General features: G+C 37.8%; 1 protein-coding gene across 4 annotated transcripts in view; it reads right to left on the reverse strand.

Annotated features, from left to right (window-relative positions):
* Positions 1 to 12,918, reverse strand: part of LOC111586527 (carboxypeptidase Q) — a 30,240-nt gene extending 17,322 nt beyond the window's left edge. For all 4 annotated transcript variants that reach the window (XR_008602781.1, XR_004846202.2, XM_055013741.1 and 1 more), the window contains exons 1-8: positions 12,768 to 12,918; positions 10,208 to 10,355; positions 8,422 to 8,637; positions 8,178 to 8,294; positions 7,898 to 8,105; positions 7,609 to 7,816; positions 2,035 to 2,146; positions 195 to 286 (exon numbers count right to left, since the gene is read on the reverse strand). Coding sequence is in view for 2 of the 4 variants with exons in the window: in XM_055013741.1 (XP_054869716.1) it covers positions 195 to 286; positions 2,035 to 2,146; positions 7,609 to 7,816; positions 7,898 to 8,105; positions 8,178 to 8,294; positions 8,422 to 8,637; positions 10,208 to 10,355 (1,101 nt within the window). In the remaining 2 variants the exon portion in view is untranslated. The remainder of the gene's footprint in view (positions 1 to 194; positions 287 to 2,034; positions 2,147 to 7,608; positions 7,817 to 7,897; positions 8,106 to 8,177; positions 8,295 to 8,421; positions 8,638 to 10,207; positions 10,356 to 12,767) is intronic.
* Positions 12,919 to 15,304: the final 2,386 nt, after the last annotated feature.

Raw genomic sequence — 15,304 nt, forward strand, 5'->3', positions numbered from 1 at the left:
TTTGCACAGAGAAAAATCTGGGAGCAAGCCAAGGCCTCTCCAACTTGCCGAAAGCACATTTCTACACTGCTACACTCTCCTTTACTTTCACAATGGTCCAACCCTTCCTGCTTCTTATTAGCAGGAACAATATTTGCTTTATGGCTGCGTTTTGAGTGTTTTCCATGAACTGCTGCAGTAACAGCAGACAGTACCTTGTGTAGATTATAGTACTGCTGAGCACCAACTCCACCTTGCTCTTCAGCCGTCCACAGCACGGTCCGCAAAGTCCTTCTTGGACGTAAACCTAGACACAGATGAACACACAAATTAGCACAGCATTGCAGATACATATACACATTTATGTGTATATGTATCTTGTGTAATATACACTACCGTTCAAAAGTTTGAGGTCACGCAGACAATTTCATGTTTTCCATGAACAATTTTATTCATGTGCTAACATAATTGCACAAGGACTTTCTAATCATCACTTTTCAAAGGCTTTTCAACACCATTAGATAAAACAATGTAGCATTAGAACACAGGAGTGATGGTTGCTGGAAATGTTCCTCTGTACCCCTATGGAGATATTCCATTAAAAATCAGCCGTTTCCAACTAGAATAGTCATTTACCACATTAACAATGTGTAGACTGTGTTGACGATGAATTTAATGTTATCTACACTGAAAAATTGCTTTTCTTTCAAACATAAGGACATTTTAAAGTGACCTCAATTTTTTGAACGGTAGTGTATGCGTAGAAATACAACATTATCAATTAGTTTTTCTCAGTTGACCTTGTGTCTACGGGCTGATGAGGACTATCACTGTCATAGGCCTTTTTATTTAAACTCTATTGTCCACAAGAATACAGTATTTTATATTGGAGCCGGTTTCCAAGGTTTGTGTGTTCTTGCACTTCTGAGTAATATTTTAATTTGTCCCCAAGTTTGAAACTGGATACTCTGCTCCTCCTTAGATTTGCATGGATCTTGTAAGAATCCAGCTGTTTTGAAATGTAAATGATTTCCTGCTCTTATTCTTCAGTCTGCACACGAGTTGCAACTCACAAAAATAAACAACATTAAGCATCTTAAAAGGTGTTGTCACACCATCAGTCCCTACAGCAACTCTCAAGCTCTGAAGAACCTTTAACACTACATTTATAAAGCATAAGGTATATGGCTTATAAAATACAACATATGATTTAAGATTCTGGTTTGTGAGTAAAGAAAAATGCCTAGTTGGAAATATAGTTTTGACTTGTCCAAATATAGATTTAAATTATTCAATTAAACATACTACATGACTGTCTATATTAAGTATATACAAGCTGATAAAACTAGCTCCATATTGAGCAGCTCCGACTGTAAAATGCCACTCATACACGAATGAAATACATAATTAACAATCTAATAATAGTATATAAATAGTGACTTGGAGGCCACAGCACGTGATTAGCTTTCGTTAGAATATTCAAGTCTCCTGACCTGTACGGAAAAAACCTGCACTTTAGCATTTTTCTACTCAAATTCAGTATTTTCTGTATTCTAATTTTCCTTTCCTATTGAATAGAATAAGAGATTAGCTTAACTACATCCATCTTCTTCACTGATGTCACTGTAAAAACTGTTATATAATTATTTAATAAAAAAATAAAAGCACTTGTGTCATCCTTGTGTATAAAAAAATGAATGTCTGCTAAACAACTGTGACTGCTCCAGTAAACTAGTGTGGAACCGTCTATCTATAAACAGTTTCATATACTTTATGAATTTAAGACCACATGTTGACCTGCACTGCTGTTTTGTTTTTTTTTTTTTTAAATTTTGGACACTTTTTCTGTCTGTTTTTTCCCTGCTAAACATTAGCACATTAGGGCAAAGTGGCTACATGAAGCGAAATAACAAAGTAAATCATTTACAAGACTTTGTTTATTAGTCTGTGTAAACTTGCAGCTATCTTTGTACTTTTTTTGCATTTCTACATTGTGTACACATTAAAGTTCACCTGTGATTTAGCATGCATTCTGTTTGTCTGTCTCTGTATTACCCAGGTCTTTGATGAGTGACAGGGCCTCCCAGGAAATCATGGCTCCACCTCCATCATCCATGGCACCCTGGCCCACATCCCAACTGTCCAAATGACCGCTCAGTAAGACGACCTAGAAGATTTTACAGATAAACAAACTGTAAACAGGGACTGCTTCTCCAGATGCATATCCAGGGCAACTTAACCATTTGTCTCATGAGTGCAAAATAAGCAGAATAGATAACGCTATCTGAGCCATGACCTGCCTACATTTTAAATAAAGCTTTCACGTGCACTCGGCAGGCACAGCACTCCTTAAATTTGATTCAGCATTTCTAATTTCAAACCTTGTAACAAGCAAGGAAAGACAGACTCGTAAAAAACATGGCAACAAAGACAAAAGCACATAGTTCAGTGTTATCTAAATTTCCAGGAATTTGGAAGGGGAGGGATTCCTGTCAGCGGGATCCTCTTGACCTGATGTTCCAAGTTGCAAAACATTTTCTGACCTGAACAAGCCCAGTGTGGACAACGACCCAGGAGCCACAAATTCCCATGAAATGAAAGTGAGCATTTCTCCTCGTATGCAACATAAACACTAGTATATATTTTTAGCCAAGCTTGTGGCACGGCTCTTGGCTGGACATTGTCAGTGTGTGGGTCGATCCATCACTTTAGTCCAGACTTGAAATGTCCCAACAATTATTGCATGGATTGCAATAAAATTATACTGATGCCCATCTCATGACAAATTGCAGTAACTTTTTTGACACCATAAGTTCTTTTTCTAAAGCTATCATCAGGTCAAAAGTTCAGTTTGTTTAAAACTTTGTTCATGATCAAATAACTGCTAAGTAATATTCCCACCTGCCTCCTCTGTAATTTGTTTTTATTGTTAATTGACAAGTTAGCATGCTAATATGCTAAACTATGATGGTAAACTTGGAAGAAAATTATTTTATCTGCTTAAAATGCAAAGTCCTATCAGTAAAGAGTACACAACACAAGTGAGAACATTCCTGTGCAATATTACTCAGATGTCAAAAGATTCAATCTGCTCTCAAAAACTGCATTATTTCTAAATTGTCAAATTCAGTATTTCTTATTAACCATCTAAAACAGATACTTTTGAAAGACTTTACTGAAAACACAGGGTCCAAAGTAGAAAATCAATGTGACAAAAGTGTGATCCCATCCTTGAAATTATCAACCCCGGCAACTGAATGAAAATGGTTCTAAAATGACCTGTGAAGACCAAAACTTTGTGAACTCTGGGCCATCTGTCTGCAAGTCTGCATCAAGGCTTCACATGGAAAAGAACTGCCTGTAATGGAGAAATCTGATTACGAGACTTCACAACGTCGAAAAGGATACAGAAAGATCAGTGAGGAACTACGGTTGCAGCAGTAATCAGGAGGTCTAGAAGGAGCCACAGCAGCCGTCCTCCTAAAATGACACCACAGCCTAGTTGCACAATCTAACTCTGGAAAACAGACAGCAGGCAAGTGCTTCAGACTTGGCACAGCTGTTATCAATGAAATCAGAGGTTCTGTGACAGCTCAGACAGTGTGAAGGACATTTCACAACATCTCTATGGACCAAGAGAAAAACTTTGCTTGGTCTTTGGCACAAAACTGCAAGACTGAACTTTGCTAAAGGACTTGAAAAAAAAAGACTAATGAATACTTGAAGCACATTCATTAGTGAGATCAGATGATGCAAGTAAGGAAAAAAGTGAAAACTAGGGCCTCGCCAAGTATGCCGCCTGACTTGGATCCAATAGAGCACTTTTGAGGTATTTTTTAAAAAGGATTATAGAACAACACAACCTCTCCATCAACAAGCAGCTGAAAAAAAATAGTTTCTGAAGAATGGCAGAACATCTTTAAACAATTTTGTGCTACACTTGCATCCTCTGTGCTGTGGAGGGTTGAGTCTGTCATCACAAATGAAGATGGACTTAGTAGGTATAGAAAAATGACAGATTTGAATCTCAGTTATGTATAAAAAGTACAATTTTGAATTAAATTGCTACTGTGTGGATTGTAGTTTTAATACAGGTAATCTTAACTGTTAGTTTTTCATTTAAATACGAGCAAATAGCCTATTATTCAACTTAAGACATAATGCAATGAGTGTAAGGTGACAATTTTGCATAATTTGGCATTTTGGTAACAGCACACAGAGGTATGTTCCCTTCTATTGTACATTGTAACTGTGTATATTGTATAAAATACATAATACATAATGACTAGCACATAGAGACAAACACTCAAAGGCAAGTTTCTATCTGCAAGCTCCGTTAATCACGGGGGTGGTTTCACAATATCAGAACTATCTACATCCACCTCCATGGAAAGGTTTCTTCCAAATTATAGTGTGCATCAGGGATTTTACAGTCCACTCCTTTTTCCGTTTGAAATTTGCTCATAAACACACTGATCTTGTAATAATTTAGGTCACCAGCAGTGTTGACTAAACAGAGGACTCATGTTAAATTTTTTAAAACCTCAGACATGAATAATTTTCCTGCCATATTGTCGTAGAGTGACAGTCATGCTCCTGTTGACTTCATGTTAATACACTCAGCTAATTGACAAATATTTATATTGGTCTGTTCATAAGTAGACTGCAAAATGTAGAGACAAATTTACTTGTAACAATCACTGTCTAAATGATTTGTGTTTTAGGATGATCATAAACACAAAGCCTGCACCAAGGTCTAGCACCAAACCATCACAAATTAATGTATTTTTGAAAGCTGGTGGACAGTGTGGGAGTGTGAAAAAGACTTTAAAACATTAAATATGAATTTCAAAAGAGAGATGGGAGGTGTAGAAGCACAGAGGGTGGAAAAAAAATCCAAGCAGCTCAGCACTCTCCGATGATTCTGACTAGCTCCGACAGGCTAAACTGTGGAAATGACTCACTGAAACCTCAAACGTTCATCTTTCTATGAACATGCGCGCACACACATACACCAACCACAACTGCTGCTGCTGCCAGATGGAGCGCAAAGTCCACAGGGCCAGAGATGATGTCAGCCATGCCATGTGTTTCATTTCCCTTTTCTATGATGAGGGACCAAGCGGTGGTTCCCAGATCAGAATAGAAACAGCTTACATCAGTAAAATAACTCGGGTTCAAGTCTACTGGTGGGTTTTGGAGGTAGTTCATAAAACCAGAGAGACTCGGAAAGAAGAGCAGACTTCTGTTGAAATAGATTAAATGGGATAGCATTGTAATACCAGTCAGTGCTGGTTTATGTCTCTGTTAGCACTCAAAGTAGGGATCGACTGATATGGATTTTTAAGGGCCGATACCGATGCTGATTATTGGTAATCAAAAGAGGCTGATGACAGATATTTGGGGCCAACACACCTTACTTGTAATGTTGTAATGTGTAAACAGCACATGTTAACCTTGAAATAACTAGTTTTCTTCATTAATAAGGGTACCTATAACTGAAAATGTAAAAAAGAAATAGGAGAGATTAAATTAGGGCACTCTCTGTTTATGTAGGTTCAGCTGTGATTGATCAGTTTGTCTCTTGCAGTTCTTTCTGCTGTTCTTGTCTGTTTTCTTAAATTGTCACTGTTTTATCATTTTTTTGCCCATTAAGGTCTATATCTTAGATCACTGTTAATTATTGTTTTCCAGACTGTATTTCAGGATAATCCGTGGCTGCCTTCTAACTTAGCCGCTAACCACTAGCATAGCATCAGCCACTATAACTACAACTAACTATAGCTAATTTCCTGGTTTTTGGCAACAGCTGGTGTTTTTTGTTCAGTTTTTGCCAATTCTGCTAGAAAGATATTTCCAGACTACAGAGTTACTACAGGCAGAAAAAGGTGGCAGCATCAGAACAGAAGTAGCTCATGAAATTTACCAATAATTGGCCAGTAAAAATACAGATACTCTGAATAATGCAAAATATCTGCCACAATAATCAACCAAGTCTAGTATCTTGTATTTGGCCATGTTGGAATATAGCATTAACATGTGATGTTCTGCGGTTGCTTAATGAAGTGAGCTCATATTTGCGAGGGAGTAAAGGCTGACACAGATGCAGATCATAGTCACACTTGTGGGAAATTCCCAGCAAACAACATCTACATTTATGTTAACAGAGAGTATTTGCTGTGCAGAAGCTTCAGTCTAAAATGCTACAAACACAGCTTCCTAAAAAACAATCAAAACATCCATGATCAAGGCAGCGTCCATCGATATTTAGTACACATCATGATTCACTGTGTGTGATAAATCGAAATTGAAACTCGGTTTGATCAAAGGTGACAAGAAGATTCTCCCACATTTTCCTGTCGGGCTGCAGTTTTGTTTCACACAGATTTTATCTCTCACCTTTGTAAATGAGCGCAACTGAAATTTACATACCCTTCTATTTAGGACATGCTGCGTCAACCCAACTCAGGCTGTCTGTGTGAATTGGAAACACTGATACACACCAAGTTAAATCTGCTCCATTAGTCTGAATGGTGCGCCCACATCTGTGTACCCACATGAAGCATCATGTGTCTTAGAGCTGAGTGTGCCACTTCGGGTATCTTGAACCCAGTTTAACCCTCACAGCTGAATCACAGAACCATAGAGGGATGTTTTTTTTTCCACAAGCGTCACACTGTGCCTTAAACAAACAAAGTGTCCCTGTATGCAAATGGGGATTCTTTTAGCAGCACTTAATCCGTTTATCCAGTTCTACCTGCCAGACTTGTATAGGACTTGTGTGTGACACTGCATAGCTGCAAGCAGTATCAGGCGTTGAATTTTTTCAGTGCAATGATTGGCTTCAGATTTAAAGCAGAGCATATTTTGTCATCTTATTCTACGCTTGAGAATCTAACAATGAAAAAAGTGGTTACTCTAAATTGTATGAGGTGTCAGTGTGTGTCTGTATTCGCCCTGTGACAGACAAATGGCCTGTCTCAGCTCCAGTACACCTCTCACACAATGCATGCTGGAATAACATTATTTTATCCTCCTTGCAGGCCATTAACTCTGCAAAGCAAGACGTTTCAATCCTACCAACTCAAATATTTCAGATGCACTAGCTAAACAATGGCTGGTTGGAGTATTAAAATAAAAAATAACAATCCTGGAAGTGGTAGAAACACAGTTTCAGCAGAGTTAAGAAAAACATGATCAGTCATTTGTTAATATAGAGACCAAAGACAGTTAAAATTTCTAACTCTTGGGATACTTGGGAACTCCTGAATAGGTTGTTTACACAATGCTGATTATCCAAAGAAATCTACTTCGTGCTGTTTTCTGCAAAGATTAGGTCACTAAAGCATACAATAGAATAATAAAGGCAGACTAAACAACTGTGGGAATAACTGGAGTCAGCGAACTGCACTATTCTTTTCTTGTCACCAGAATGACTAATGATGAGGGAGGCAGGAAGAACGTTGAAAAACGACATTCTAGTAGGACATCTGTTTTCAACAGAAATCACTTAAAATATACACCCAAACAATATCTCTGACACCAAACCAGACCCCAAAAAAGACACTGATTTCTTTATCTGTATGTATTATATCCTGTAGATAAACAGGTAAATGTGATGAGTGCTACCTGCTCAGGGTGCTGCCAGCCTCTTATCTCAGCCACTGTGTTGAAAGAGTCAGCGTCCGGCAGAGTTTTAGCTTCCATTGTGAGTCTGACCACAATCTTCTGGCCCCTTTGTGCCATTCGCCACATCAGCTCTGCATCCTCCACAGTGATGCAGGCTGTCGGGATTCGCCTCACTCCATCTTGGTAGTCCTGCCAACCTGTGTGGGGACTAGACAGGTGGAGGTAAAGACAGAGGTGTATTACTGTTAACTAGCGGGAAAGATAAACACCTATGAAGACACGTGGAGACCTGTTAATCGAGAATGGGGTGATGGATCGAATGAGCGTGGCCACAGCTCCCACTTTGGCTGCCTCAGAGGCACCAAAAGCTCGATAAGCCACCGTCTCTCCGTAGCTGACAAACGGCTGGTTAAAAACTACGATCCTCCCCATGGCTTCGCTGGATCTGCGCTTCAGTTCTTCAAAAGACTGGACTACCAACACCTCTGCCTCTATACCTGATGAGATAAGAATGACACAGTGAGGCAGATGGCAGGTATTTCGGTGGATTTACAAAGTATGATCTTTACCTTCAGGGGGTGTTCCAACACTGCTACCTAGCCCCAGTATGGCCAGACTCTTGGCCCTGGGTGCAATCATCTCTGCACTCTCCTTCCCTCTCACCCAGTGTGGGACTTTGACTGGCTCTGGAGCACAAACCACAAATCTACTGTTACATTTGCCACAGATCAAGACCCTGGTGAAAGAGATCCTTTAATTTGTGTGTCTGCAAGGTATCCTCACTGCAAACTTCAAACAACAAGCACAACTCACCCAGATGCACATCCAGCCCGTCCTGCATTAAGGCGTTGAACATGTATTTAATAGCCAACTCCAGGTTTTGCGAACCACTGACACGGTTCCCGATGGTGTCTGTGAAGTCGGCCAGTCGTCTGTAGGAGCGGTTCTGGGCGGCACCGAACACAGCCAAGTCAATGATCTGTTTGGCCACATCAGCATAGCCGGCGACCTCTGCTGTGATGTCTGAAGCTGGGAACACACAAAAAGAAAAGTCAGGTGTTATTCCCTTCCTGAGGAGGTAAATAACAAAAAAAAACATTTGGACTGTTTCTGTTTTTTGCTCCATTCTAGTATTTTCTCACTCTTTGACCTTAATCTGACTTTCTGGCAATCTGTGCTGCTGGGTGGCAGTCTTTGAGTAGGATCAAAGACTGTTTCACACAGCTGTGTCACACACTCAAATAAGGGCAGAACAAAATGGTAACGAGCAAACCTTTAGCAAAAGAGGACAATTTTTTTTAACCTTTATTTAATCAGGAGAAATCCCATTGAGATTAAGAACCTCATTTGCAAGGGAGTCCTGGCCAAGATAGGCAGCAGCAAATACAAAACACAGTTATAAAATTGCACCGTTAAAACATAATTAAATTATGAACAAAAAACAAACAAACAAAAATAATTTAATTTACAAGCAAGTTATGAAAAACAAGTGCATCTTGTGGAATCGGCCTCAAGAACTCGCAGTTTAGATTTAAATGCACTCAGTGAGATTAACTCAGTTAATTTCCAATTTTTCTGCAACATATTCCATGCAAAAGGTGCAGAGCAAACAAAAGCCTTTTTATCCAGTTTAGTACGAACTTATGGAATAAAAAGCAACAAATGATCTTGTGAACGGAGCGAGTGAAGATGAGAACTTTTTTGTTCAGTTAGAGAACAAATGTAAGTGGACAGTAGTCCAAGCATTGCCTTGTATATGAAAGTATACCAACGATGGATCCTTCTAGTGGCTAAAGCTGGCCATCACACCCGAAAGTATAATTCGCAGTTTTGCACTGACACTTTACAGTTCGTAACAAACTTCAAAGAAGCATGGTAAACAGTATCAACCATTCGTAGACATTGAGCAGAAGCATTCATATCCAAAAGATCTCCATCATCCAACACAGACAAAAAAGTTGCAGCGACAAGCCGCTTTTTTACACTAAAATAAAAACACAACTTGTTTCGAAAATAAAGACTCAGTTTTAGCCTCAGCTTTGTCACAAGATTTTTCACACGTGGCTTGAAAATGAAGGAGTCATCAATCCAGACACCCAGGTATTTACACACATGAACCACAAACGCCTGTCTCTGAAAAACTTATGCGCAACAGGTCAAAAATGCAAGACAAAAATAGAGTTATTACCTTTCACAGCAGAAGTCTGTGAAAATTGGCACATTTTGCATCAATCTGTAAAAAATGAACTGCTGCAAGGATATTTTTTTGTTTCACTGTATACCAAAAGAGAGAGCACAGATTAGGAACTTAGCATTTATGTTAAAAGATGGCTTCCAGTGCCACTATTTTCCAATGTTTTAAAGCCTTTTCACACCTGCCGTCCACCCACACGGGTGTTTTCACTTATACAAAGGATCCATAGTGCATGTTGAGGTTGGTTAACACTATTATCATTGTTATTAATTCAATTCAAGGTTTTGGTGACAGTATTCTTGAGTCAAATTGCCCAGAGTAATTGAAAACACCTGTGTGGGGGTGCAAGGCCTTGTAGAAAAATTGAAAGTAAAAAAAAAATTAATGGAGAAGAGTTAGCATTACCTTTTTTTGCAGTATTATTTGATGTTTTCGTGGTAGCACATGTTGAATTCATGCATCGAGCAGAGTGAGGATGACAGTCGCACACATGTGATAGCATGAGAAGCATGGAGAAGAAGAAGAGGAAGGTGAGTCTCCCCTCCCAAGCCATCTGTGGACAGAAAAATATCAGTCCAGACACAGAAAATCACTTGAAAGATGGGAAAATAGCATCTAAAAGGGAACTTCCCAGTGACTAACAGCACATAATTACTCCCAAACAATGGATTCTACAGTATCGCTGGGTAATTATTGAACCTCTTCAGAGCTTTGGGGCTAGTTAACTATACTTTCAGCAGTTTAAAAAATGTAGAACATGACTCATCCTAGACTCCAGAGAGACACAAAGTTGGTGCTGTTTAATCAAACAGAACAGATTCAAACAATGTGAAATTTATTAAGGTACAGGTGAGACAGGCAGAGTTTTTACTCTGCCCCATATTTCTCTGGGATAATTCATAGCACAATATTCCATCTAGCAACAACGGAAGCTTAAAATATCAGATGTAAATAAATGTATTTTAATGAAGACAATTTTTTTTTTAAACTATGAGATTTATAGTTAAAGTCATGTTGTGCATTTGTGCCAGTCAGCCGCATTACAGGCTTTGGGTAGCATCTTCTATGGGTTTGACTGGTGCAACATTAAAATACAAATGTTCGCACTAAGAACATTTTGAATTTCTAAATGTAATTTTAAATATTTCTAAAATGCAAAGATCCTATTTAGAACAATTATAATGTTCAAATTTCAAAATTAAAATAATAATAGTAACTGTGCTGAGTCACTAACTTTAGATCTGTGTGTTTGTGTGCACATGTGTAGTGATATGAATATATATGATACAACCACACAGTATATTCAGTATGTGTGACATCATGTATAAACTGTGATCAAACTTGCAAAAGTGAAAAATAATTAACTAACAGATGTTAAGAATATGAAAGATGATTCAATTTTCATTTATTTTTTGCCTGACAGAGTGGAAATGTTAAGGAAATAGCAGCCACATTTAACAATAAATATACCGTCAAACTCGTGATACTTCGGCAGATTTTATCTCAGGTTTACAAAAGTGTGTTAAACAGGGAGCAGACAAAAGACAATATTTATGAAAGACAGTGACCACAGTATTTTTAAAAGGACACACAAACACATGGGAACTTAAAGAGAGACAGACATGTATAGTATATGTCTATATTTTTAACCAAATTGGTTATTCCATCTCAAATCATCAGGGAATTCTGCTCGACTATCTCTGGTTTCCTTCAAAGTTTTTCATCATAAAGTGTCTGTATGTAAAATAGCATCTGTGGAGTTTTAGACTGATATCTAGAGCTTTCTGATTTTTTTGTATTTCTGTATATTACCAGTTTCAGTATGTTTTTAACACACTGAAATTTAAAGCTATGTTTTGATGGCGATATCCCAGGAACTATTAAATATTAAAAACCTCATGCTGTCGTTCATTTAGAACCTGCAATACTGAACAAATAATCTCAGTTTATGGGTGAGTTGAAGCAGCTCCACAAAAACAAATATTGCTTGACAGTCTAATCCAAGCAAAACAGAGTTTCAAAATGGTTCTCCAAATACAAGTAAGAAAATTATTAGATTTTTTTTTTAACATGCTAAAAGTGGGGTAACAAGCAGTTTAAAGAGAAAAATTATACTGAAAAGTATTTGATATATCAAACAAAAAATTTACAAATATTTTTGTTGCTTTCTGTTCTATATGCCCATACTAAATTGAGCAAAAAGGGTTTTTTTCTCTGTATCTTTTGCAAGGAATATGTTGCAGAAAGACTGGAAAGTAACTGAGTTAATCTCATTGAGTGCTTTTAAATCCAAATTGCGAGTTACTGAAGCTGACTTCACAATATGTACTTGTTTTTCGTAATTTGCTTGTAAATTGATTCATTTTTATTTGTTTTTTTGCAAGCGTTTTAACGATGTAAGGTTCTTAATCTCAGTGGGATTTCTCCTGGTTAAATAAAGGTTAATAAATAAATAAAAATAAACGCAAATATTTTATGCAATTAAACTCTCAGGCAAATCAGAAAGACATGAGCAGAATTTTTTTCTGAACATTTGAGTTGGAAATGTCTAACACCAAGCACAGTGTTCCAACCAGCTTTACTTAGCTTTTTGATGAAATTATCTTATACTGCTTCAACCACAGATTTTCAAATCTTGTATCAAAACAGCTGATTCCTATGTCTATCTATCCTCAAGAAGTAATACACTTCCAATATATCTCTCTAACATAGCTTTATCATACTGTTAGTTCACAAAGAACTTTTATTTTTTTACGTTTAATACTATGAAACTGAAATGTTTCCCTCACCGATAAAGTGAGTTTCAGATGTTTTAACAAATTAATGGGCTTTATCTTTCAGAAAACTAAATATTAGACACACAGAAAGAGACTTTAATACACACGACGTTGAAGGTTCTGAGAGAACAGTGAGAGAAGCGTAAAATGTGGTCTGAAATTTCCGTAAAATAACACAAAATACAAACCCTTCGAGTCGAGTTAGCGTCTTTGCTATCTTTGCCGTTGGTAGACTTTAAAACAGCTGGAAGAAAAAACAAAAACACGACAGAAACAGCGGAACGTAAGTTGTATTTCCGCACTCGTGATTCCAGCGTGCGGCACGGTGGGTTTTCAAAATAAAAGTCTCAACATATCTATAACAGCACACAGACACAAAATGCAACAAACATCTATTCTGCAGCTGAAATAAAACTGCAAATGCTGCTTTTTTCACCAACAGCTGCAGGCTTCATCAACAACCCAGAAAACAATAACCCTTAGGTGATGGTTTATCAAACGCTACCCTTCAGGGAACGTTCAGGGAATATTCATATAACTTTCTCTTGAGTTTTGGCAAACAGTAACCTTTAGGGAACATTCGTGGAAGGCTGGTGACTGCTGGTACCCAAAACAAATAAACATTCATCTTCAGGGAACCTTCTGGCAAGAATGTTCCTTGAATGTTCAAGAAAGAATAACCTTCAGGGAACTTTACAGAAGCCTTCAGGGAATGTTCCTTCACGGTTACAGTTTGCTGATTCCCCCAAACAAACAAACAAACAGTAGTCTTCAAGGAAAGTTCAGGCAATATTCAGGTGACACTCACTCAGGTTTCAACAAACAGTAACATTCAGGAAACATTTGCTGAAGATTACTGATAGCTGGTTCCCTGAACAAACAAACAGTAATCATCAGGCAACATTCAGGAAACGATCCCCACAAGTTCAGCCAACGGCAACCTTCAGGGGGCAGTAACAGCAATCTTCAAGGAATGTCCAGGGAATATTTAGGTAGCTACCTGATGGTTTGGCTAACAGTAACCTTCAGGAACTTTCCTTAACAGTGACTGTTTGATGGTTCTGTGAACAAACAAACTGTACTCTTAAGGGAAGCGCCAATGAATTTTCAGGTAACATTCCCTCAAATTTCATCATTAAGGAACCTTAGGAAGCATTATTGAAGATTCCTGATAGTTGGTTCCCTGAACAAACAAGCAGTATTTTTCAGGGAACCTTCAGGAAGCATTCAATTACCGTTCCCTGCAGGTTCAGCAAACACTAACCTTTAGGGGGGCTTAAGGCAGCGTTCATTGTAGTTTAATAGGAGCTGGTTCCCTGAACAAGTAAACAGTTATCTTCAGGGAACCTTCAGGAAACATTTAGGTGAGGGTTTTATAAAAAGGTTCAGCAAACAATAACCTTCATGAAACCCCAAGGGAGCCTTCAGGGAATGTTCCTTGAAGGTTATAGTTTGCTGGGTCCCCTGAACAAACTTCAGGGAACCTTCTGAGAATATAGGATTACCATTATCCTTTGTCACATTTTAAGTTGTTTACATTGTATATTTGCATCATTTTAGGCATATAATTCACCCATTGTTGTACTTTAGAAATATTTTTATTCAGTGTATCACATTATTCATACCTTGGATTTGCTATACTTTTAAACCTTAACTATTTTAATGTATGGCAAAACACTGTTTTTAAATCTTTAATCCCTCTTTAAAATCCTTCTACCTTCAGTCTCTTGAAATGTTACATTACATACATTTAACAAAAAATGAAAAAATTACATATGCACACGCCAAAATGTTTTAATTCCTTAAAATCTAATGCAACATTTTAGTAAATATGATGCATTCTGAACCTATTCTGATCTATTTTATACAGACTCTTCTACTGTGTGAATCATTTGGAATCGTAACAAAGTTCTAGCTGTGATCTCAGCACCAGTCAAATGTTTGGCTGTACGAGGCTACAGCCCTTAATGTTTTCTAAACAGAATATTTATCTGTCATTCCAATCAGGCATTAAATCTCTGGAAAGCAAGATGATATCATCGATCAAAGTTGCAAGCAGTCAGATGAGGCAGGAGGAAGTGGCTTCAGTTAGATCAGTTATCATTTTTCCTAAACTTGAACAGCATTTAAAGTGTTTTGTCAGCAACACAGACAACAGATTCAGTCTGACTATAATGTATTTTGGCTTACTGTGTTGTGGGACTTAAAACATCACCAGCACCTGCATCTTTTCTTATGAACTATTTTCAGGATCGGCCACCCACATTGCAGAGTAGTAATAACCTGTAAGACTCCAGCTGCTCGCTAAAACTGGCAACTCTGGTCTAACTCAGTGGTTTGCAAACATTTTTGTCACAAGGTACAGCTTTACATATGATTATAGTTATGTAAGTCATAAATTTGACTATTTCCACATTTTCTGCACTAAGTAGGGCACAGTTAGTGCTCTGTGAAGTTGTGATTTAGCGATAGCTCACTTCACTTTACAAAAACTGTGTTGGGGTGAACAATGTGAAGAAAGTTGACAGTTTTAAGTGCAGCAGCAGAGTCAGATTAGCTTTAGACAGAAACAACACAGCTGAATGCGTGAACTCCATTGTTCACTTAAACTGGAGAAGTTCATTCCCTGCCAGCACTGTCTGGCTTTGGTCACAAATTATACAGAAACCAAATATTGAAGTGCCTGATTGGGCACTTACATATAATGGTTCTATAATGATATAAT

Source organism: Amphiprion ocellaris, chromosome 9, assembly GCF_022539595.1.
Source record: "Amphiprion ocellaris isolate individual 3 ecotype Okinawa chromosome 9, ASM2253959v1, whole genome shotgun sequence".
NCBI classification, from domain to species: Eukaryota; Metazoa; Chordata; class Actinopteri; family Pomacentridae; genus Amphiprion; species Amphiprion ocellaris.